Source organism: Silene latifolia, chromosome 2, assembly GCF_048544455.1.
Source record: "Silene latifolia isolate original U9 population chromosome 2, ASM4854445v1, whole genome shotgun sequence".
Classification (NCBI taxonomy): domain Eukaryota; kingdom Viridiplantae; phylum Streptophyta; class Magnoliopsida; order Caryophyllales; family Caryophyllaceae; genus Silene; species Silene latifolia.
The window spans coordinates 188076286-188099843 of record NC_133527.1 but is presented as its reverse complement, the minus strand read 5'-3'; the positions used below and the strand labels follow the sequence as shown (position 1 = coordinate 188099843).

Here is a 23558-nt window from a genome sequence, read left to right as displayed (position 1 = left end):
TCACACACCTAGCGGGGGATGATTCTGGGCTTGGCTGCGGTCAAGTTGGAGGCACAACGAGGACGTTATGTTCTTTAAGTGGGGGAGATTGTAACACCCCAAGTTATTGAGAGTAATGTTGTCCCACATCGGGAAATTGAGGAGGTTGTGATATGTTTATAAGGGATTCCACCCACCACTTAGTAACAAGGCCTTGTACTTTTGGGCTTAAGTGAGGACAATTAATGGGCCCAAAAGTGCACACCCATCTTATTGGAGTTGTGTTACGACAGTGGCGGGTCGGGTTCTTATAACATGCCTTTTGGGGAGATGTCCATACTCCTTCACGATGTTGCGCAGATCTTAGGCGTTCGGGTTGATGGTAACTGTTGTAAGGTGGAGAGTAATGACGGGACGTTGGCGGATCCCCTTATGTATGTTTGTGGCTTTTTTGGGATTTCATCAGACCAGTTGAGGTTGCCGTTAAACTCTAGTAATAAGGTCCCTATTTACAAGAGTGGGGGTATATTGGTAGATGCAGTTTGTGAAACGGCGAGAGCTAATTGTGATGTTGTTTTTGCTCAGGGGTTTTTGGCTGCGGTATTGGGGTCGACACTTTTTGTCGACAAATCAGGTGATAGGTTACGTCCTCAGTTGTTTCCTTTAGTGTATGATGCTTGATGGTGTACACGACTACGCTTGGGGAGCGGTGTACTTGCCTTCATGTACCGACAGATTGGGGGTGGCTTAACGTCTTTGGTGTGAAGACTATTGGTGGTTGCTTGACTTTGTTGCAATCGTGGATCTATGAGTATTTTCCTATGTTCAGACCCGGTCCACCTTCGGCAATTGACCCTACTCAGTCTCGGTCGTGTTCTTGGAGATCCGTTGGTCCTTTCGCTCAAAATGCGGAGAAATTGTTGGAGTATCGGAGGTTGTTGGATGGGCTTACTTGTGCTTCCATTAGGTGGGACCCGTACGGGCCGCGTCAGGAGGAGTATCATCCTCGTACTTTGTATGCCGGTTGTATTCGTTTCATGGACATAGCGGAGCCGTACCAGCCTGATCGGTGTTTACGACAGTTTGGGTATGTGCAGATCATACCCAATCCCATTATGAGATTGACAAACGCATCGTCCCCTTCGGGGATAGGGTACGAGGTTAGGGTTGGGGTTGCGGAGACTGATCATCTTTGGGATTGCTGGCAGGATCACGTGGTTCAGCTTTCTCGTAAATCGAGACCAGTTAGTTTCCCGGGTGAGACGGAGCCAGAGTATGAGGCTTGGTATAATGGGAATTCTCACCCGTTCATCATTGATCCCGACCACCATGATTCCCCCCCGCCACATGATGATTTTGATATTCCTGCTGAGGTAATAATATTACTTACAGTTGTTGTAATAATTGTTTAACTTTCTTACTGTTCCTCGATAATGTTTATAATGTTTTAGTTGTTTTTGTCAATTTGCAGACTGCACGTGCTTTAGTGTTTCAGTTTTTCGAGGCCAAAAGAATTAAGGATGACAAGAAACAGCTTGCCTTCTTCCGCAAGATGATGAAGAACATCGACCCATTGATTGCGAGGGCTGGGGATATCATACGTCAGCGAGGACCTCGTCAAACACCCGGTGATGTTGTTCAGCGTAGATCAGATGGTGTGTACACTGATAGCGAGCAAGAGGATGATAAGTAGTCGGGAGACTAGTTTATGTTTGTTTTCATTTATGTTGTACGTTTTTGAAGACATTTTTTATGTTGGATGATTATGTTAGTTGACTATTTGAACGTTGTTTATTTCAAAAAACATGACGGTTTTAAATTCTTAAATTTCTTGAATACATAGCAACTGATGCAAATTCATACATTTCTGAAAATAGTAACTACTTCATGACAATGGCCAACATAATGAAAACAAACAAATACAAGATACACTTGAAATAAAACTTCATCATCCTTGTCATTTCCGAAATCTCCTTTTTTATACCTATCACTTGCTCTTTCATGACATTTCCACTTGATGCATCATCACCTTCATCTTGACATGCTATATTCAACTTTTTTGTTATTGTTAAATGATTTTCAGTCAACCACGACACAAAATGATCGCAAGGTACGCACTTAAAAAACGCTTTCTTCGGATTAGTAGTGACCCGGAAATCTTGATGATAACGTTTCTTTGACAACGATTGCAAATTTGATTTTTAAAATCAAGGCCTTCAATTGGTCGGGTTCCCCACATTGAGGATGATATTGACATAAGTAAAGATTTGAAGAAGAAAATGGAAGATGATGAAGATGATTGGAAAATAGAAAAGGTTGAAGATGAGTGCAGAATTACAACATTATGTAGATGTTTATATAGGGAAAAATGTGACCGTTATAATTCAAAATAGCCGTTATAATTCAAAATAGCCGTTACAATTCAAAAATAACCGTTACAATTCAAATTTGACCGTTATAATTCAAAATAACCGTTATAATTCAAAATAGCCGTTACAATTCAAAAATAACCGTTACAATTCAAATGTGACCGTTATAATTCAAAATAACCGTTATAATTCAAAATAGCCGTTACAATTCAAAAATAACCGTTACAATTCAAATGTGACCGTTATAATTCAAAATAACCGTTATTTTTCAAAATAACCGTTACAATTAACAGGTTATAAATAGGCCATTCTATGTCAATTTAAATCACAACATCCAATCATCTTCACTCACTACAATACTAATTATTCACTCACAACATCCAATCCTAAAATGGTTCTCACAAATGCTCAAAAAATCAGAGTTTATCAAATAAGAATCGATTTAATTGTTCAAAATTTACCAATTCTAATTGAGCGTCTTGAATCAGTGGTTCCCAGTGACACTGTATGGCACATGCTTGAAGAACCTCCAATTGGAACCCTTTGTATAATTTTACAAGGAAACCCGGATCATGTTTTAACTCCAGAAGTTAGAGATGAGGTTGTTTCTGATGAAGTACTAAACGAGAAGATGTGGGAGTTTCGTAGGTTGAAAAGTGATATCTTTACATATTTTGAGCGCATTCTCACCGTGATCGATTACCCAAGACTATCAGACTTATGTCTTTGGTAGAGTCTTAGGGGCAAGGAATTCTTTATCTCTACTTGAATGATTTGTTGACTCAATATATGTCTATCCAACCTGAAGAAATTGAGATTCAAGATCATGAAGAAGATAAGGAATCGTCATCTTCATCATCGGAAGATAATTAAGTTCGGTAGTTATTTAATTATGTTATGTTTTAAGTAATAATCGTTTATGGTATGGGTTTAGGGTTTGGGGTTTGGGGTTTGGGGTTTGGGGTTTAGGGTTTGGGGTTTGGGGTTTGGGGTTTGGGGTTTAGGGTTTAGGGTTTGCTATTTAGGGTTTGCTATTTGGGGTATGGTATGTTTTAATTATGTTTTTATTGGTTTATGTTTTAATTATGTCAAAACGCGTTTTAAGGAATGTTTTAATTAAAATATGTCAAATTGTGTTTTAAAGATTGTTTTAATTAAATTACGTTTTAAGTCATTTAATCGGATGCAGAAGATAATAACCTACAATAATCGGATAAATAAAAAAAAATATAAGGTACAATATTCGGATATATAATATAAAAGATACAATAATCGGACAAATAAAAGCTAACATGAACTCGCGAAATCGCGCCATACACGAAACTGATGTCGATACAGGCCATTATAATGAGCTACGTTTGCATCATGTACCCAACAAGGGGCTACTGGAGGCATAGGTGACAAGGGGCGTACCCGGAGCCGCAAATAGTGGTTTCCCGCATGTAATACCCATAAGACACCATATGGGGTACGTACTCCGGGGGGGGTGTTTGTAAAGGCAAATAAGTAAAACTACCATTCCAATGTCGCTGACTTTCTCGATCGTCAAATGCAGAAATACAATATATCACCCAATTTTACATCGTAGCATAACCATATAGATCGAAACCGTCCATCCAATGACCCGAGCCACACGGTATCTGATCCATAAATGTAATTCTAGCTACCTCCGTATCAAATCTCCCTGGGCCATAAATATGTTCACGGTAAAGGGGACTACGGATTTCCCTAAGTAAATCTGTTCTAGCCATCGTGAAATGAGATTGGTCACCCCGAACAGCATGTGAGATAACTCGAAAACCACAATGACCGTCTCCGGAAGGATTAAACCACGCTTCTAAATGCTCGTGAAACCATGAAGGCAAAAAGTCACGATAAGGAAAGTACCTCGAATGACCAATGGTGTAGCCTACCTCAAGAGGTGCGCAATACGATGTGCCGAAACTCCCCGTACTCGTGGTAGCAGTGGTAGACGGTGTAAGTGGATCGGGGGGTACTATACGGACTAAAACGAACCGTCGGAGTAGAACGGGGAGTAGACGACGGAGTAACAGGAACCGTCGGAGTAGAACGGGGGGTACTAGACGGAGTACGTTGGGAAGACGGAGTACCTACTCGAACCCGAACCCGTGCATGCTCAACGGCGGACGGATCTCTATGAGTTCCCCTACTCGGACGTCCTCTAGGGTTCTCGTTCACCCGAGGCTCGTTTACATCCTCCTCTTGCGGATGTATCTGAGAGTAAAGGGCATCGAACATGGATGATCTCATACTCAGATCTGCATTCCGAATTTCATCGAATAACTCCTCCAATCGATCATCGTCACAAGTCGGCATTGCCTCCGAACCATCGTACTCCAACTTCCTCCAAAATGCATGTAACACATCAACAGGAACCCGAGATCCGTTTCTAGCAATGCGATGAAGTGAACAAGCACATAACAAACCAAGTGTAGTAGCCTTTATACAACCGCAATCGATCATCAAGGCATCTTCCGTCATCTTGGCACCCCTTTCGAATTCTTCACGCAATTCAATGATGGCATTCTTTGATATTTTATAGGAAAGTCTGGAAAATAATCTCTGAATCCCCGTCAACCGCCTCGTTCTAGATAACTCCAACAAGTGTCGGATCTCAACATGTTGCGTTTCCATCAAAGAATGAAACCGAATCCAGATGCTATCAACTGCCAGTTTCGCACTATTCAGCCATCTCTTCAAATTCGCATGAGCCGACTCAACCCGGGATGTAGAAGTATTCCCAAAATGACTTATCTTGTTCGTTCTATACTTGGCCCATTTTTTTTTTTTTGTTTTTTTTTTTTTTTCAATTGCTTTTTCATATAAATCCGTCACAAATTCTATCATAATTCCGTCTACATTCATGGCATCTATCCTATTTCGGGATTCAAACGATAATAAAACATAAATTTTTAACAAAACTAAATCGTAAACTAACCTCGTTACTAGCTTCATTGTTGAAATCGTTGTTAAAATCGTTCCCGTTCATGTTGTTAATTACAAAACCCGACTTCTTTTTTTGTTTGAAATATTTTAGTGAGACGGTGACTTGTGTTTTAGTGAGACGGAATTTGCATTTGTGTTTTGAGACGGAAATTGCATTTTGGTGAGACGGATATGGAGTTATAATATGGAGAGCAAACTTGGAAATTTACGTTAATTGTCGACGATATTTAGTAATTTGTCGACGATGTATAGCAGGACCCTTGATTATTACCTCTTTAATCGGCTCGGTTACACCCCATTTAAGTGGATTAGTGCAAAACATGGACTGATAAAATCTGGAGAACGAGAGTTAGCCTCAATGTCGAAGTCAGCAGCATTCAACGCATTCAAGTCCTCCGCCATTATCTCATGGAAATCAGTACGTAATTACCCTAATTTCTTCAATTTAATGATTTCAGTAACACTAATCTCATTTTCTGCACAAAAATCTTGTTTTAGACGGAAGTATCCGTCTCAAGCTTAATACGGGTCAAATATGCTAAAAGAGACCACGGACTAACAAAATGTTTGACTCGTCTTATACTATATCCGTCTTAAGAGAGACTAATTGCATTTTCTGATAGTTGTTATACTGTCATATAGACAGGAAATCTGCAGAAAACAATCAGCAAATGTATACAAATCTCAGGCATTGGTTTACATTCTGGTAAACAAACTCGGGTTCAAATATCGCCCGAATTCGCCGGAAAAGGTCGGTATTTTGAAGTCAACGCCGGCGTAATTCCGGCATCCGTTGACTTTGTTCGAGAATCGCCGCTTTGTACTCAGCTCTGTAAGGATGGTTTCACTATTCGCACTGTTGAACATCTTCTTTCTGCTTTGGAAGCTTCCGGTGTCGATAATTGTCGCATTCATGTCGATTCTGATGATCGGAATGACCGTGAATTTGAGGTTTAGCACTAGTTTTTACTCTTGGTTTATGCTGTCAATGCTGTAGAATTGCTACTGTTTTTAGGCCCCGTTCTTTTGGACTTAATTTTAGGTCAGGTGACGCCTTATAACTTAAGTTTAATTTAGTTCAGTTCGGTTTATTATTGCATTTGACTTCCGTTCAGCTCGGTTTATTTTTGCTTTTCACTTCAGTTTAGTTCGTCTAAGTTAATACTCCCTCTGTCCCGGTCATTTGTTGTCCTTTTCCATATTGGGGTGTCTTAGTGAGTTGTTGTTCTTTCTATTTTAAGAATGAACTTGATGAATAATTTGATCATTCACACTCAATTTGTTCCAGTTGTTATTTAGTAATTGACCCATTTTCCTTTCCTTGGTCTTTGTGCCAAAACCAAAGGACAACAAATGACCGGGACGGAGGGAGTATTAGTGTAGCCAATATTAGTCCAAAAGATCGGCATGTTACTCGTAATTAGACTTGAATAACATGCTTGGACATCCTGATATGATTCTATGTTGCTTACTCATGAGATGAGTGTAGTGACCGCTGAAGCGTTTTGCTGCAATGATGCCATGCCAGGTACCTATCTTGGATGGATCAGCAAGGGAGTGGGTGGAGGCAATAGATGAAGCGGGGTTGGATGATGCCGTTGATGAAAAGGGTAAAAGTTTCGAGAAGATGACACCATTTCTCAATGCACCTGTTTGTGTAAAGAGAAATGACTCTTTTCTTGCAGCGTTTCCATCATCGAAACTTCTAATTACGTATGGCATCAATTTTTCAGAGGTTTATATAGCTAATTCTCTTTTGGCTTCTTGGTGTTTTGATTTAAATGGATCACTGTTAACCTATCATCGTTGTTGCTAGACCTACTTTTATCCCTCGTTTTCTTTCATCATCCACTTCTATTTATCACATTGTCCCTAGCTTTTAGTCCCTTAAAGTTTAAAAAAGAGTATTGCAGCACAAAATCTAATTTTGAAAGGGTAAATTTGTTTGCAAAATAGTGTGCCTCATGTCTATGAGATTCATGCCTTCTGCCCTATCGTTACAGACCCAAGTTGACTTGGTGCGGCTCATCACTCTCGTGCCTTTTGAAACTAGGCTATTTAAGATTTTGGAATATATAACGGTCAATATAAATGAGATGCAGAGGCTATTATTTCTAAAGAAAAGGTTTTAGTTCATCCTTATAACTGTTGGCACGCTGGCATAATGACATCGACTATTTGAGCATTTGTTGACATCTGTCTAGTCAATTGGGTGGAGAATGTCTTGAGCATTACTTGATCACATATATATGATGGCGTGAGCACTATTCTCGGATGACCATAGTTTCCCTAGATTTGTGGTTTGATTGTGTCCATTTTAAAGTTGTATGTTTCTCCAATTAGTTTTTAGAAAAGATGGATGAATATGTTAGAGGTTGTCACACGGACATTGTGCTTTGGATGTGGTTGGGAGCTGAGTTAAGTTGTTTTTCTTTTTCCTAGTATAGTTTAGTGTCCATTATGTTAAACTTAATCTTGTTGCTCCTAGTGTAAATAATGTTGAATATAATGTTTTTGAAATTTGTCGCATCTGTTTCTGTGTCAGTTACCTCATTTCGATGGTTTATATCTTTTTACATTAGTATCATTCACTTCATTTTTTTTGGCAATAAGCCAATGCCTCAGCTTTTGTGTTTGGAATTTTCTGTGGGGTGACAAATCCCACAAATTCTTTTGGTTATGCTCTTAAAGACGTATTTGGCCTAGGGAAATTGGTTTGTAGACTTATGTTTATGCACTTTTGTTTTAACAGGTGCCTTCTATCGGCTGCCAGTGGTTCTCCTGCACCCCTGAGAAATCATTTTACAGGACTGATATAGCTTCCTCCAGAACATTTTGTGTCTACGAGGAGGTTGGATTTTCCCCAAACAATTATTCGGATTCATATCATATTTGTGGTTTTTTGTGGCTCATTTTGCATGAAGAGACACAGTTTTCAAATTTCCATGTAATATGTGATGCTAGCTAATTAACAGGACATTGTTATACTATCATGCTCTTTCGTCCACAAAACTGTCCCGGGGGCTTGGGCACAGTCTTAGAAAACATTGTAATTTGTGGTCAAAATAATGGTTACTTGAAATTGAAAATTCAAAAGTTCACATCCAAGCGTAATAAGTGGGACGATTATTAGGAGGTGAATGTAGCTTACAAGAAAAAAAAAAGTGTCTTAAGTTTGTTTTTATGGACACCATTATCAAACATCTATAAGCTTAATTTTGGCAAAATTTTGATTATGTTACTGCTGTATTTAAGTCAGTACAATTGAGTGATGTCCTATGCAGGTGGTTAAGGGCCCCTGTCAGGTGTGTGATTGGTCCAAAGTATGGATGTTTGAGTTAGAGAAATGAAAAATGTTAAGAACATTTTAAAGTGAAAGAAGAGAGTTCAACAGAAGATAAAGAGTCTACGTCTATTCCCTTAAACAAGTTTTACAATACATGATTATAAAGCTTTTGCGCGATTTTAATAAATGTCTTATCTTGAATGTGTTATGGCCAAAGTTCTGGAAATTGATCAACGGAAAATTGAGGACATGATAAGGGCAGAAAGACCTAAAAACTGTGGATAGGAGTGATCAAGTATGATACGGATCTAATTCGCATTGATCTATGGTGTTGGATAGAGAGGAGTGGAGTGGTAGAGTACACATTTATGATGCAACTGTTGTAGTATATTATTTCCCATCATTTTTTTTGCAGTCTAAAGTGAATAACTTCTCTAGTATGTTGCTTCCTCTGTTTTAAGTCTAATTAGTATTTAATGGCAGGTGGAGCGAATGCGTGAAATGGGACTCATAAAAGGGGGATCAATGGAAAATGCCATTGTCTGCAGGTATGCCTCTTATTTCTGGCTGTTCTTCTGCCACAATTTTTTTTTTTCCATAATCTGTTCAAGGGCCTTCCCGTTCATTGAACCCAACCCATTTGCTCGCAAAATAAGCCGTTATAGACAATGCACTTCCCCAAATTTTACTAAGGCCTGTCCGCTAACTCCTTGCAACCTCGCTAACTTGCTTGTCTGTGGGCCAAAAATATCCATGTGACTCTGGCCAGTGTCTGGCATAAGCCCACATTTGATCACCTCTCCAGTACTTTGATGAGTTTTAGTCTGTCCAGTTATTTGATCGATGCAAATTTGCGGACACAAATTCTACTAGGCTATAGAAAAGTGAGAGAATATCTATAGACAGACCGTTTCAGAAATCAGCAACTTTGGGTTACCCAGGTCTTTTAGATCTCTCTTGAAATTAATACGCCTCTTCATATGTGCAGTGCCTCAGACGGCTGGTTAAACCCACCCCTGCGTTTTGATGATGAACCCTGTCGCCATAAAGTCCTGGATCTCATCGGGGATCTCTCTCTTTTTGCAAAGTCTGGTAGTCAAGGTGTTCCAGTGGCTCACATTGTTGCTTACAGGGTGATTTTCTTTGTGTGAAAGTGTGAGAGAATTGTCTTTCAATGTTGGTACCGGTAGACGGGTAAAATGGCAAACTGCTAAGGACACGGTTTTTGTTGGGTTTGATGTCTACAGCTGCCAGTAAAAAGGATGTCATTGGGTTCAAATTTTCATTGTCAATCCTTTTATTATTCTTTTTTCCGTTCGTGCAAATTTGTTGTCCTATTTCATTCCCTACTATATGAAACTGAAAGACAGTTTCTTCTACGAATTCCTGATTACCTTAATACAATGTAGTTTGGCCTAATTGTTTCCTCTTGTAACCTCCAGCATACGTTTTGACTTTTGAGAGCTCACTATGCAGTCCTTGTTTTCTTTAATCACAGGCTGGCCATGCGCTACACGCGGATTTGCTGCGTAATTTTAGCTGAACTCTATTCTCAATCAGAGGCTTAGAGCTGGCGAAGAGACTGAAGAATACCTGTCTTTGGCTGTTCGAATTTGATCTAAAGATGCAAGCGGCTCTTGATCTTTGGCACGCTTTATCATGAAATGGTACAAGCTCTACCGTGATTACAACAATCTTTTATCGCAGTAATATTTTCACCAGTATGCTTTGAAATATATTAAGCTTGTCCTAACTCCTAACCTAATATTCCGATTTATAGGGAGCTACACATTTTGAGATCGTCAAAGGCGTCAGCAAGCATTCAAGCGATATGGGATCTTGGCTGGAAGCAAAGAATCTACTTTTTTGGAAAATTCCTTGGAAAACTGTATTTTGTTGAACTAAACTACTTCAAGACGCACTCGTGATTCTGGCTCTTTGCGCAATTTTGTTATCCATATATAAGCGTTTATTGTAATTAATCTTCTCTTTTTTCCTAGTTCAAAGAATGAAATGTCGAAAATTTGTCAATTTTATCCGATGTAGAAGGGCGGTTTTCGGGAAATATTATACCAACTCCGCGAAAAATAAAATACAATTGCCCCTCTGTTTTCTATTTTATTTTAGTTACACTTTCATAACCCAAACCTTATCCAACCACCACTAGCCCACTAGCAATGGACCACCGTGGCCCTACCTTGATCGCCAATGATCTCCGCTTCCTCCATGTAGTCAACAACAAACTCCCTTTCTAGCGTTATCGGTTGCCGGCAGTTGGCAACCATGGCAATGTGGGGAAGCTTAGGAAGTTTAGATTGGTGGTTGTGATCATCCGATAGGGGTATAGGAGCACCGGAGTCGCCGGTCTTCAGCGACCCGAAGGGTGAGCCTAAAATTGTGCAACAAGTCTTGCTATAACGTATATATCGTTTATAGTAAGAGACAGGTCAAATACCTTTAAAGTGGTGATATTTTGGGGCCCCATCACGCAAGTGGTTGTTTGTCTTATGCGTAATGTGGTATGTTACTTGACCCATCTTTAGTTATAGACGGATAGTTGTCGTCTATAATAAGATTTTGTGAAAATTGTGGTTGGTACTCTTGGTTGTGGTTGGGAATAAAAACTACATTAGACTTATTTCTAGGTTTATAAATATATACTATAGATTTAATGTTTAGAGATGACTAAATTAAGCTGGATTTAAAACAATCAGATAAGACATGTTTGACTTGAGACTAAACCCCTGTCAAAATTTGCCCACCCGTAAAACCCAAGCTGTTTTATTTAGAGTCAAGACTCGTAACCATAAATCTTGACTCGCGACCTGATTGTCCCTAACTCGCTAAGACCTGTTAATTTGGGGTTGAAAGCCAATCTGAACAAGTTGACCCATTGTGTTTAAGATAAATTTAAGAATTTCATTAAAATATTAATATTGATATATTATATTGAGATAAGGAAAAAATATAATTTCTATAAACGCGTTAAAATAAGTACGGTAAGTAATAAATATAATTATGCTATTAATATTGGCTATGAATAATTCCTTTTTCACCCCTTAAAAATGGTTAAAAATAAGATACCAAAAACTATTTCTATAAGTATTATAAAATTTAAACCATATTTAAACCGACCAGGGAACTGACTCGTCCAACCCAATTAACCGGTTTACTCAAGACCCAAGTATTATACAACCGAGTGGTCCAATTCTCCAAAGTAGTCTCGGTTACATCTAACCCGAACTCAAGAAATAGTAGATTACTGGACTCAAATACAAATGAATTAATGTGTTGTAAATTCGTGGGAATTTAATTTTCTTAGCCTAAACAAATAATATCACTCCGTAATCAGTTCATCAATTATCTAGAGATGTTGACTAACTTAAAATAATCAGACCCAAAACCGACTCGATTAGAAATTATACAACCAAGTCTCCAAAGTAGACTCCATTATATCAAACCGACTAACCCTACCTAAATTCAAGAACCAAAGAAGACTCGAATACAACAATTCAACAAATACACACTCCCGCCCAAAATTACCATAAATAGTGGACTACAGTTCTACACCGAATCCTACCAATTTACTTTACTTGAGCAACGCAACAATGGCGATTAGCCTTACGACACTGCCGGTCATATTATGCAGCTTGATAACCATCTGGGGCCCATTAGCGCCGAGTAGGGAGAGTCTGATGCGTCAAATGGAGGATAGCGCGTATTCCAAGGATACTATCACCCTCGAAATAATTACCAATATCTTATTTATTTCGTTTCACCTTCTGATGTCGGCCGTCACGTTTCTTTGTCTCGGGACCAATGATCCCAGTTTTTCGGTTAGGGTTTGGGTGTCCGAGTATCTGGTTCGGTATTTGTTACATTTGATTTTGGTCTGGTTTGAGTATCGCCGTGTCTCGAGACGGAGAGAGCTTGAGTTGCAGGGAGATATCGACAATGCCGGTTTTATCACTTCCGTACTGACTAGGTGATTTTCTTTTGATTTCCGCTTATACTTGTGTAAGACGGTTTTACATTAGTGTTATAACCGCCGATTAACTGACAATTCACATGAATTCCCCTAAATTAACTGCGTATAACTATAAACTACCAAGATTGTGTGATTTGCTTTCGATTTGAACTAATACTTGTGGAAGACGGGTTTAAATCAGTGTTAAAACTGCCGATTAACTGACAATTGACGTGAATTCCCCTAATTTAGCAACTTAATAACTACCAAGAATCCAAGATTGTGTTGTTAAGGTGTAAAACGGTTTTACATGACACTTTCCCCTTCCCTTCGATATTTAGGGTTTTGTGATTGTTGTGCAGAGAAGGAAAGTTTACGTTTTATGCATTGATTGTTAGGTCTTACTATCAAGACTCGTGTATGGGTTATTAACTTATTATTGTGAGTAAGATATGTTTTCTTGAGAATATTATGCATTTATGCCTAGAAGCAGATGGAATTTCTGTATTGATTTGTAGAGGCAAGATAGAGATTTCTTAGGAAGGAAATGTTCGATTTCCAAGATCCTGATTCTAAGCTGTGCTGTGCAAACTACTATTGTGGATGAAAATGTTCGAATTCCAAGATCCTGATCCTAGCCATGAAGAACTAGTGTTCTTCTCAATGCAAGTGAAATAGCCGTAACTTGTCCTTTCAGTAGTTTACTGAGGGTCGCTTCCTTAGTGAAAGAACATTTTTAGGCTTGATTGAAAAGAGTCCGAATGTGACTGTTGTAAGCTTGATTCCTGAAGTCCTGAAGTCTCATAGTTAGTGTTCAACACCAGAGCCTTAGTCCCAAAAAGATTTGGGTGATTGCACAACTCAAAATGCAAAAATGATTAGTTTGCTCTTATTAAAATACTTCAGGGTTGTCAATTCATGGATATTCTTACTGCAAATGAGTGTATTGGTTCCTTATAATAATTGTCTGTATGAACTTGTCCTGCTTAGAACGGTTTTCGGAGTTGCATCAGCTTGTGTATCTGGTTTATTGTTGTTTGGTCCGTTGCCGTTTCTTTTTTGATATTTTATTAATACTGTGTTTTTACCTGTGGGTTCATGGATCAGCTTCGCCTATTGTTGTGAGTTCTTCTACTTGCCGGTGCCGCTTGTTTATTTGAATGTTGCTCTCAATTGGGTAAAGTCTGCGGACAAGCTACTTTTGCAACATGCTCAATGGCTGTATTTGTGGTATGCTCTCCTTTATTTCAGACATGATTTCAGTGCTTCCAGTAAAGGATATGTTATTAAGATTCAGGATAGAAGACTCTGCTATTGCTCTGTAGTTCCGCAATCACTTATTTCCAGGAGAATGTCAGTTGGAAATTGTTGGAAAATCGATTTGTATGGGTTAAATCTTGCCTCTAAATGTTGAAATATGACCTAGATGTTTCCTTTGATGATTATTGTTGTTAGCTATGCAAAAATCGAATCAAATTAGGAGTTTATATGACCCAAAATTTCTAGGGATTGAGATTTTGAATTGAATTTTGGTTGTCTTTTGTGTGTAAAAGGATGAAAATTGGGTAATATATGTTATACACATCATGTTTAGGGTTGATTTTGATGATTTTCCCTCAAAAATTTGCCTTAAAACTCAGAGTCTATTATATATACATCTTTTCTTTTCTTTTCTTACTTGCTTGGTGTCAGTACTAAGTTGGAGGCACTTCACCGTACATGCTTCATTGCTTCTTCATAAGACTGCAGTACCTTCGTTGATCAGCTATAACAGCTTTTAATGTAAATTTGTGCAGGTTTACTAGGGCCTTTCTGGCATATGATGTTACCTTTGCCATGATCTGGTTAGCGGGGATCACTGCATGTTGCGGTTTGCCTTGCTTCATTCTAATCCTACGATATAGAGTGCGGACAGTTGCTCAACAAGTATGAGACTATATATTTGAAGTAAAGATGTACCTTATGTGAACTCTTTACATACTGATTTTTTTATGCTCGAAGCAGGAGGGTGCTCATATGTCAAGGAATTTGGAAAAGCCAAGTGATGTCGTGCCTATGGATACCAGTAGTGGAGACCGGGGAGCTGAACATGTTCTTCTGCGTAATTCAGTAAGTGCTTTCTCTATATTCATTTTTTTAAGTTGTAACTTCTCCTTGTGCAAATACTTTTGTTGATGTGCTTCAGTCATTGTGCAATTTCTTACTACTGATTCAAGTGCCTCAACTTACAATTGTTATACATCCCAATAACATAGAACTATAGAAGTACCCAAGTGAGCCGTGTTGCTTAAGCCCAAATTTGGAAGGGTGTTATTTTCATCACCACATATATTGGGTGTTATACTTGGAAATAAATACATAAAATCATATGGTTAGACACTCATTATACAGAACACACCTTTAGGTACACATGAGGCCACACATGCAAAGCTGCATACAACCTCAGCATCATTAGACCTGGTAAAGTGTCCTGACCCGACTAACCCGACCTGGCACCGAGCTCAAGACTCGAGTATGACCTGAAACCTGAATTGACCTGACCCACTATAAACCAACCCAAATATTGGTGGTTGCAAACGGATTATTATCCATGAATAACTTGATAAAAGTTGACCCGGACCTGAAATAACCCGACCCGACCCGAAGCCAGCAAACTTGAAACTGTCCCGACCCGAACTCGGCCCGGTTGACCTGTTTGCCAGGTCTAGTGCTATAGATGATGCAGCATGGTGTCACATTTATAGTGTGAACCTTCTAATTATGAGCTGGGCAGCAGCGCGAAGTCAGTGGGTCTGAACCTGAGGCAGCATGTCTCTGGTTTAGCACACTAGTATAATGTTCAAGCATCTGTCGTCTCTGTAAATGGTAGTGGGTCAGGATTCTACTTAATGCATGTAATTCAATGGCATTCATTCTTTCATCTTTTCTTGAGTCAGACGTGTTTGAGCATCAAATTGATCAAGTGGTCCCATGGCCAACAATGATCAACTCGGTGAATTTTGGAAAGATTCACTGAAGGTGCAAGGACCGGCTTTATTGATAATGGCTATTTGAATGGAACTTTTGGTATTCAAACGTAACCCATTAGTGATGATAGGTTGTTTTCCCCCTGCTAATAGTCTGATACTCTAATAGCAGTGTTTAGCGGAAAAAAAAAATTATGCGTGAAAATTAAGTGTCCTGGGCTCTAACTTCCTGCCATGATACCAACTTGTAAATTTACAACTACCACATTTTGAGTTTGTATGCGCCACATTTTGGCCATGACTGTCTGAAACCGTGATTAAATACCGTTGTTCAAATGAATATTTGACCACATACTGTGTATAAGAAGGCTAGGTGGTGAGTAAAGATTGATATGTACGATATACAGACCCTTTTGTATGCATATAGATTTAGGAGAAAGTGAGACACCTATGAAAATTTGACCAGCTCATGACTAGATTGATTGATTTCGTGAAACCATATAGTGGGCGTTGTGCCGTTGTTCTCGGCTCTCATGTACAATGTTTGGAACTTGAGCAAGGTGTTTCACATTTTTACTGTGTAAAACTAAGGTGAGAGTATCAAGAACTAGACAATAAAAATGATCCCCACAGTAAATCTAGTTGCTATTGTGGGAGCTTTTCAGGCACTAGGGTAATCTTGTGGCTGTTGTTGGCTTGTTCGGGAATATAGGATTGAATTTCTTTTTTTTGGACAAAGTAAACATAAAGCCTTTAGGAAGGGTATTGGGTTTCAAAACGTTTTGAAGAACTGAAGAAACTGAAGATTATCAGTTGATTTTTGTACTTTTAGTTGTGTTGTATAGTTCATTATGGCCCCTTGTTATGCTGCTAAATGTGGTTTACTGACCAAGTGTTTGTTTATCTTTTTTTTGAAGGCATGCTGTATCTGCCGCTGTTCAGATGATGACGGAAAAGAGCTCCATGTTTTACGATGCAGCCATCATTTTCATCTAACTTGCATTGAGAAGTGGCTCAAAGTCAGTGCAACATGCCCCGTTTGCAACGCTTACAACTGCCGCACTCTCTTAAGGCGTTACAGCATATGAGTTTGAACATGCTAGTAACACTTTCTTTTCTGGTGGGGGGAATCAGAGTCTTTGGTTTCATTGTAGATATGGTGAATGAAGGAAACAAAAACAATAGCCAAGTAAATTTGCATAGTAGTTACGAGTTGTAAGTAAACAAGTATGATGTTCAGGTAGCATGTCTGGTTGAGCAGAGTCTGTAACAAGAATGGAGCTTGATGCTGTATCATGCAGCCATCATTAACACTTTGTTAACTGTTTGATGACGAGCTTCTTTTTTGGCGTTTGAAATCCGAGTTCTTGATTTCATTGTGCCTAGTAAATAGTTTTCAGTTTATTTGCACATAGACGAGCTTTCTCTGCCTCTCTAATACTCACTTCATTAATAAATTTTAGTCGTCAAAACCGATTTTTGCTTTTGTTTTAGTCTTCCGTTTTCATGTTACTATTTCCTCTCTACGTTAATTGCAATTGCATAGTACGATTAGCAAAGGGCCTCCAAATTGGTCTTAATCTTTAGGTAGTTACGATACTTAAAAAGGTTAAAACTTGAAATACATTTTTTGTGAAATTGGTGTTAATTATTTATTGCTTAGCTGTTGAACTGTAATTTGTTGATGAACTGTAATTTGTTAAACTTTAAAACTAATCCAAGATGCGCTTGTGTTTATGCCTTTCTGCGCAATTTTGTGATCTGTATATAAGCTTTTCTTGTACGGAGTAACTATTTTTTTTTTCCTAGTTTAAGGAATGAAAATATCGAAATTTTGCCAATTTTATCTTGTGTAGAAGAGCAATCAGTGGCGGATCCAGGATTTGGGTAAAGGGGGCACAGTAAGAAAAAAAAATTGCGGACAACATTTATACATTAAAATTCAAATATCGTCAATACATAGTAAATTACAAAGGAAAAATCTAAGAAAAATCTAAAGCCATCCGACGAGGATTCATATCTTGAAAACGCCTAATAACATCATCATCACTCACTTGAAAATTGCAGGTGTGAGGTGTGGACAGTGGTTTGGGTTTATCGCCAGGCAACTTGTTTCGTTCTATTTTGTGGTTGTGTTGATGTTTCTGTTTGTGTTTATCGTTTTTTTTTTTTTTACCCCCCCAAATCCGCCCCTGATGAGCAATTATGAAATAAATGGAAAGATTACAATATTATGCCAAAAGAAGTATTCCCCCTCTATTTTCTATTTTATTTGCACACTCTTCCATAACTCAAGCCTTATCCAACCACCACCGGGTCACTAGCATTGGACCACCTTGGCCCCACCATGGTGATCGTCAGTGAACTCAGCTACCTCCATGTACTTGACAACAAACCTCTCCATATTAGTTTCAACGTCTATAGATGACTAAATTAAGTCAACTTAAATTATCATATTATCATATTAGATGAACTCGAGACTAGACATGTCAAAATTTGACCACTCATAAACCCGAACCATTGTATTTAGGGCCAATAATCATAAATCTTGATGCGACTAAGGGTCGCCATAGGGTTGGGCTGAGGGGTAGGGGCACGGGCACGACATTACCACTGATTACTCTCTTTCAGTACTGGGCCGTGTTGAATTAGGTTTTGAAATCAGTGGCCCGAGCACGACCCACTGATTGGCGAGGGCATACTTCATTTTTTTATTATTATTTTTTTAGTGCTAGAGTCGGGGGCCTAGTGCAAGGTGACCTTGGCCCTGACCCAGTCAACTGACTGGATCGTGCCTAGTTGAGTTGGCCTGCATTGCTGGCCAGCTCTACCCAAAACCTGATCGACCCTCGCGGCCTCACCCGATATGACATACTTCCTCTATACCAATTGTAGATACCCGTATCCGTCGATATTGGAATTTATAGAGAACCCGACAAACACCCGGTGATGATAGGACACATGTATTCTTTAGTTGTCATTGTCATTATTTGGAGCTCGTTTTACGAGGTAGAATGGGCGTCGTCGATGAAGTATTTTATTAATTTAAATGATATTTAAATTAATGTTTTTTAGTGAGTTCATTTTATTAATTTAAATGATATTTAAATTAAAGCTTTTTTAAAGTGATTTCAATTTAATTTATTTTATTTTGAATTTTATTTTCCCAATTTTATTTTATTGAAAATAAAATAAATATTTGATTTGAAAAATCATTTTATGAGTCATTTATTTTAATGGGTTACTTGATTTGAAAAATCGATTTTAAAAGCAAAGAAAACTCGTTTTTAAACATGTTTTTTTGAGCTCGTTTTAGCTCGGTTTTTGAGCCCGTTTCCTTTACGAATTGGCACGAATCTCGAGTACACTAACCAACCTAAGCCTCTACCCATCCACCCTTGTTCGAACCCCCTATCCACGGCCCAAATTCCATCCCCAAACACCCCCCAATCAGCCCGCATTAAACCGAAGCCCTGTTTTGGCAGCTCAATCCCGAGCCCAAAACCCGCTCCAAACACTACCAAAACCCGTACCCATTAACCCTAACCCATACCCTAGTATCCTACCCATATTATCCTAGCTTAATCACCAAGAAAACCCCCCTCAAACCCTCACAAAAGCTGCTGGACAGCAGCCATACGTGATGAAGCCCGATTGCCTCTCCCTCTCTTTTAACCTACTTTAACTCCTTATAAATACCACCCCTTCACCATACATTCATTCCTCTAAGTTCTATATACATCCAACCTTCACTCACAAGCTTTAAACCTCAGAAACAAACCCTAATTGCCTCTCAAAAACCCTCCACAAAACCGACATCCAAACTGAAACAGTTTGTGTGTCCTCTTCGAAAAACAATTCGTTCCTCCTTCAAACCTCCATCAAAACTCGATTTTCTTGTTCCTAATTAACCACATAACATCCATCTACACATTTGACAAAGATTTACGAGCCAAATTGCCCTTGAGAGTACACGAAATCCCTCGAAAAACAGAGTGTTATACACTCTGTTTTCGCGGTTTATTCTTGTCTGTCCAGTTCTGTTTCTGCTCGTTTTTCGTGCCCAATAACCCAAAACGAGCAGGGGTTGCTTTAAGATCCCTGTTCTCCTCTCTTTCTAGTTTTCAAAACATCTTTTAAATCGAATTTTCGTCGTGAAACGAGGGAGATATCATCGTTTGAAAGTTGCTGTCCAGATTTGTCAAAAAACGCGTGTTGCTTTATTTCTTCGTCGACGACGGCCTCTCGAGATAAAATCTACCATCGATTACGACCCAAGACGGTGTCAACGATACATGTAGGTTGAGGGTGCATCAAATCCTCATCTTTTCCCTTTTATTTCGTTTGTTTTATGTTTGTTTTTTATTGTCTCGTTTTATTTCGTTTATCGTTTTGTTTATCGTTTAATTAACTATGAAGCTAGTTTAGTCCGAGTATGAGTTAAAGTACCACCATGAACACCCGCGTTGACTTGAGATGGGAAAATAAACCGCTACTTCAGTCGGTCGTACACCCCCGTCTCATTTACATATCCTCGTGTTCAAGGTAGGGCATAAATAAAACGAGTTTCTAACTTCGCTCTTCGCTTTTGACCCCTTTGTTATTTCGGCCAATTCGACATACCCTAGGACCCGTTGTATGTTAGTTTAACCTCTGATTTTTAACCTATGACGTATTTAGATGACATTAAATTAATTTAATAATCTAATTAGACACTTTAGGGTACATCGACATATCTTTAAAAATCAACTAACAATTCTGTAAATAATTGAACGCATCTTTCTCTTTCACCTAATTTCTCGCTAGTATAAGAGTGCGTGATTAGCACCTTCTTATTAATACTCGATGAGTTAACTTAATTTGCAAACTTGACCTAATTCAACCCCTTTGGGCCGTGTGGAACACTCGATCTTAAGCGAAGCTTTCTGACCTTTTTTTTATCATCGTTTTCTAATGTATCTCCCGTATCGCTTTGCAAATCCATCTAACTAATGAACCTAACTTAGGACTTAGGGTAGCCTGTTTGGTTTTGGCCGTGGCCTTTGGCCTTTCCTATTGCGTTTGTTTTTGCATCGTTCGTTCTTTATTTGTCTTGTCACTTGTAATTAATTTATGTTTCTTTGAGTCGCGTTTTGTAATTTGTTTGTAATTAGTCTTCTTTTATCGAGTCAAATGATTTCTTAAAACCTTAGTCTTGTTTGTTTAGACGGTTGTTCCCCAATGCTTGTAGGAGCGTAGTAAACCGCATGTTGTTTAAAGCAACATGGCCCGGTTTATGCTAATGCATGCTTTGGCGCGTGGCCCTATGTCTAATTCGATGAGATTGAGCGAAAGCACACATCACGAGGAGTGACCCAAGGCCGTAAGTCATGTAAGCCGTGGGCCACCCCTCTTGTGCATGCTTTTCTAGGCCGATTGGCCATGTGTGCTGTCGTGTATAGTGTTGTATGTAGCAATTGTATTTAGATCGAGTTGTATCTTTAATTTATTGTTGTGTCGGCATGAAATGCCTGGTTTGTAATAGGTAGATCCCAACGGCTCCCCCATTCCCCCTCAAGCCTTGTTTGCTTTGTTTTGTATGTTGTTAGATCAATCAACCCACATGCTAAATTACAACTTTGACAAAGTTAGTTTAGTTGCATCTAAAACGACATAGAAATTGTTGTCACATGTTAGGGTTTAAAACAATGTTTGCATATCATATATCGTAGTAGCTATGACCTTGTTTGAACTCCGACGCTTGACTTAGTAGAGGCCGTTATCGACGGGCGGGGTTAGGTGTCCTTATGGGCTTCCTAACACGTACCCTCACCCCTTACTCAAGATCTATGGTTTGTGGATCCGTCTAAATACCATTGGATTACGAGAGTCATTCAAATCGAGTGATATAGGGTACAAGTCTTTATCTTTAATCACTCGTAGTCGATTGGCTTTATGCTTTTTTATGAAAGGTGTAAAGTTGACTTGAACGGTTCCAAGTTCCCAAAAAACTTGGTGGCGACTCTAATTGGTCTTAATTCGATTCGAAAGAACCTCGAGTCGATTATGCCTAGTGTGGATCCCGCGGACGCAGTTCCCGAGGGCCTTGTCTACAGTTTGGCGACTCCGCTGGGGAAAAGAGGACTAGTTACACATTGTTTCTAGGGTCTTTTCCTCCGAGGTGAAACTTGAAAAGAAAGTGTTGGAAAGTAAAACATTACTCATAGTGCTACGATTCATGCATAAACCCTTAAGGACTTGCCGGGCCGTCCCCAAATGTTTCTTCGTGATGCGTGGGGGCGACGTCCCACTATGCTAGGAAGCTGCACATTGCTCGCTTCCACTTCACCTCGCGTGGTTCTTGATGGTGGGGACGATCTTCTAGGTACTCTACCTTAAGACACCTTGCTCTATAAGACCGCAAAAGGATGGAGGGCATAGACCTTCTTGTAGAAGACTTGCCGAGACTTAGAGATGTCTAGGAGCATACATTCTTGTAACATGAGAATGACAATGTGCAAATTGTTTTTCCGAGTCTTTTCGAAATTTCCCATGTCCTTTTCAAAACCAAACTTTTGAACAACTTACTTTCAAAATAGCATGATTTTAAAAACGCGGAATGCTGCCCAAATAGGACTAGAATTTTCGGCCCAAAACAAGTTTTTATAGCCGGCATGCTGTCCATTTCAAATCTCATTTTTCAAATCGATCATTTGTTTTTCAAAATAAATCCAAAATGCCTCTCGAACCTCAACCAAGCATGAAATGCGTCAAGTCGTGTCCAGGTCATGGCCGTGTTAGGCCGGGTGTGTTTCGTTCTAAGAGTCTAGAACACGACCTTGTTGGGTCACCCAAGCTCACCTCTTGGGCCTTGAGTCATGTTGGTCGACCTTTTGGTCTAGGATAGTCCACAAAAACGCCCAAGCTAGGCCATTTAGGGCGTTTCACCCGAACCTATGGGCTATGTTAGTCCAATCACGGGTTTGGCCACACCGAGTCCGGTTTATAACCGATTTATGACAGTTTGAGTCATGTCGTTTTGTCGAGTCTAAAATGAACCAAGGTCTAGATCCAACCGTGAGTCGAACCTCTGGTTAGTCAATCTCAAGTCGAGTCTTTGTTTGAGTCAAGTTGGTATCGTGTCCTTAAGTGTGCAGGGGCTCTTACATTCGAATATTGACTCAGTACGGGGTTTTCTTGTAGAAAGGCCGCCAAAAACCCAACGTCAAGCAATGGAAGATGCTGTTAACAAGCTCACTGAGGCCGTGAACCTCATGATGACCCGAATGGATGCAATCGAATCTAAGCTGAGTGAAGATTCCTCTTCATCCACCCCACCTCTGACTGATCTGGAGAAACGGTTCAAGTTCATCGAAGACCGTTTAAAACTCTCCCAGGGGAAGAATATTCACTATGAGAATGCTAGGGCCTATGCCCCAGTTCAGGATAAGTTGCCCACGAACATGGTACTCACTGACATCCCAAAGTTCAAGGGCACCAAGATCCACCCACCATGTTAAGGCCTATAAAGGGTACTTAGCACTGAAGGGAGTACCTGCTGATATGCTCTCTGAAATTTTCGCTCAATCTCTGGATGAACACCCGAAGGCGTGGTTCTACAATCTGGACCTTAAGAACTTCCCTACTTTCGAAGATATCACGGTGGAGTTCTGCAAGCACTATGCTGATAATGTCGAGATTCAAACCAACATAAGAACATTGGAGGTGATGACACAGAAAGACAAAGAAGGTTTTACTGAATTCCTTGCAAGATGGCGCGCTGAAAGCGTGAAATTAGCCAAGAAGCCTGACGAAGTTGAAATGGTAGATAAGTTCGTAAAGAATCTACGACCTATTTACCGCAATGCTCTGAAATACCAGAATTTTGGCTCTTTCAAAGAATTGATAAGAATCGGGATAAAGGTAGAAGATGATGTCATAAGGGCGGGCCGAAAAGCCAAAAGGATACCAAGGGGCCTCGTCATCTAAGACAAAAGCCCCAGCAACGACCCATATTGATGAAGCCATCAATCTCTTAGAAGGGC

At 39.4% G+C, this 23558-nt stretch overlaps 2 protein-coding genes across 3 annotated transcripts; both read left to right on the top strand.

Moving 5' to 3' along the window:
* The first annotated feature begins 5544 nt into the window (after positions 1 to 5544).
* LOC141643889 (putative UDP-3-O-acyl-N-acetylglucosamine deacetylase 1, mitochondrial) lies at positions 5545 to 10663 on the top strand. The gene is made up of 8 exons (XM_074453255.1): positions 5545 to 5733; positions 5958 to 6266; positions 6844 to 7050; positions 8068 to 8166; positions 9085 to 9149; positions 9590 to 9734; positions 10100 to 10268; positions 10382 to 10663. The coding sequence occupies exons 1-7, from the start codon at positions 5560 to 5562 to the stop codon at positions 10142 to 10144; spliced, it is 1044 nt and encodes a 347-aa protein (XP_074309356.1). The 5' UTR covers positions 5545 to 5559; the 3' UTR covers positions 10145 to 10268; positions 10382 to 10663.
* A 1390-nt stretch (positions 10664 to 12053) lies between these two features.
* On the top strand, positions 12054 to 16892 carry LOC141643893 (E3 ubiquitin protein ligase RIE1-like). Of its 2 annotated transcripts, none has more exons than XM_074453264.1 (5): positions 12054 to 12586; positions 13676 to 13798; positions 14365 to 14494; positions 14573 to 14677; positions 16452 to 16892. In XM_074453264.1, the coding sequence occupies exons 1-5, from the start codon at positions 12210 to 12212 to the stop codon at positions 16620 to 16622; spliced, it is 906 nt and encodes a 301-aa protein (XP_074309365.1). In that variant the 5' UTR covers positions 12054 to 12209; the 3' UTR covers positions 16623 to 16892. The 2 variants fall into 2 exon arrangements, with proteins under 2 accessions (XP_074309365.1, XP_074309364.1); XM_074453263.1 differs by having other exon boundaries at positions 14570 to 14677.
* Positions 16893 to 23558: the final 6666 nt, after the last annotated feature.

Bases quoted from the DNA above. Each gene is read 5' to 3' on its own strand.
- LOC141643893 (XM_074453263.1), top strand. From the start codon at position 12,210: ATGGCGATTAGCCTTACGACACTGCCGGTCATATTATGCAGCTTGATA. The intron at 12,587-13,675 runs GTGATTTTCTTT...TTCATGGATCAG, and splicing joins ATCACTTCCGTACTGACTAG to CTTCGCCTATTGTTGTGAGT. The intron at 14,678-16,451 runs GTAAGTGCTTTC...TTTTTTTTGAAG, and splicing joins ATGTTCTTCTGCGTAATTCA to GCATGCTGTATCTGCCGCTG.
- LOC141643889 (XM_074453255.1), top strand. From the start codon at position 5,560: ATGTATAGCAGGACCCTTGATTATTACCTCTTTAATCGGCTCGGTTAC. The intron at 9,150-9,589 runs GTATGCCTCTTA...TCATATGTGCAG, and splicing joins GAAAATGCCATTGTCTGCAG to TGCCTCAGACGGCTGGTTAA. The intron at 9,735-10,099 runs GTGATTTTCTTT...CTTTAATCACAG, and splicing joins CTCACATTGTTGCTTACAGG to GCTGGCCATGCGCTACACGC.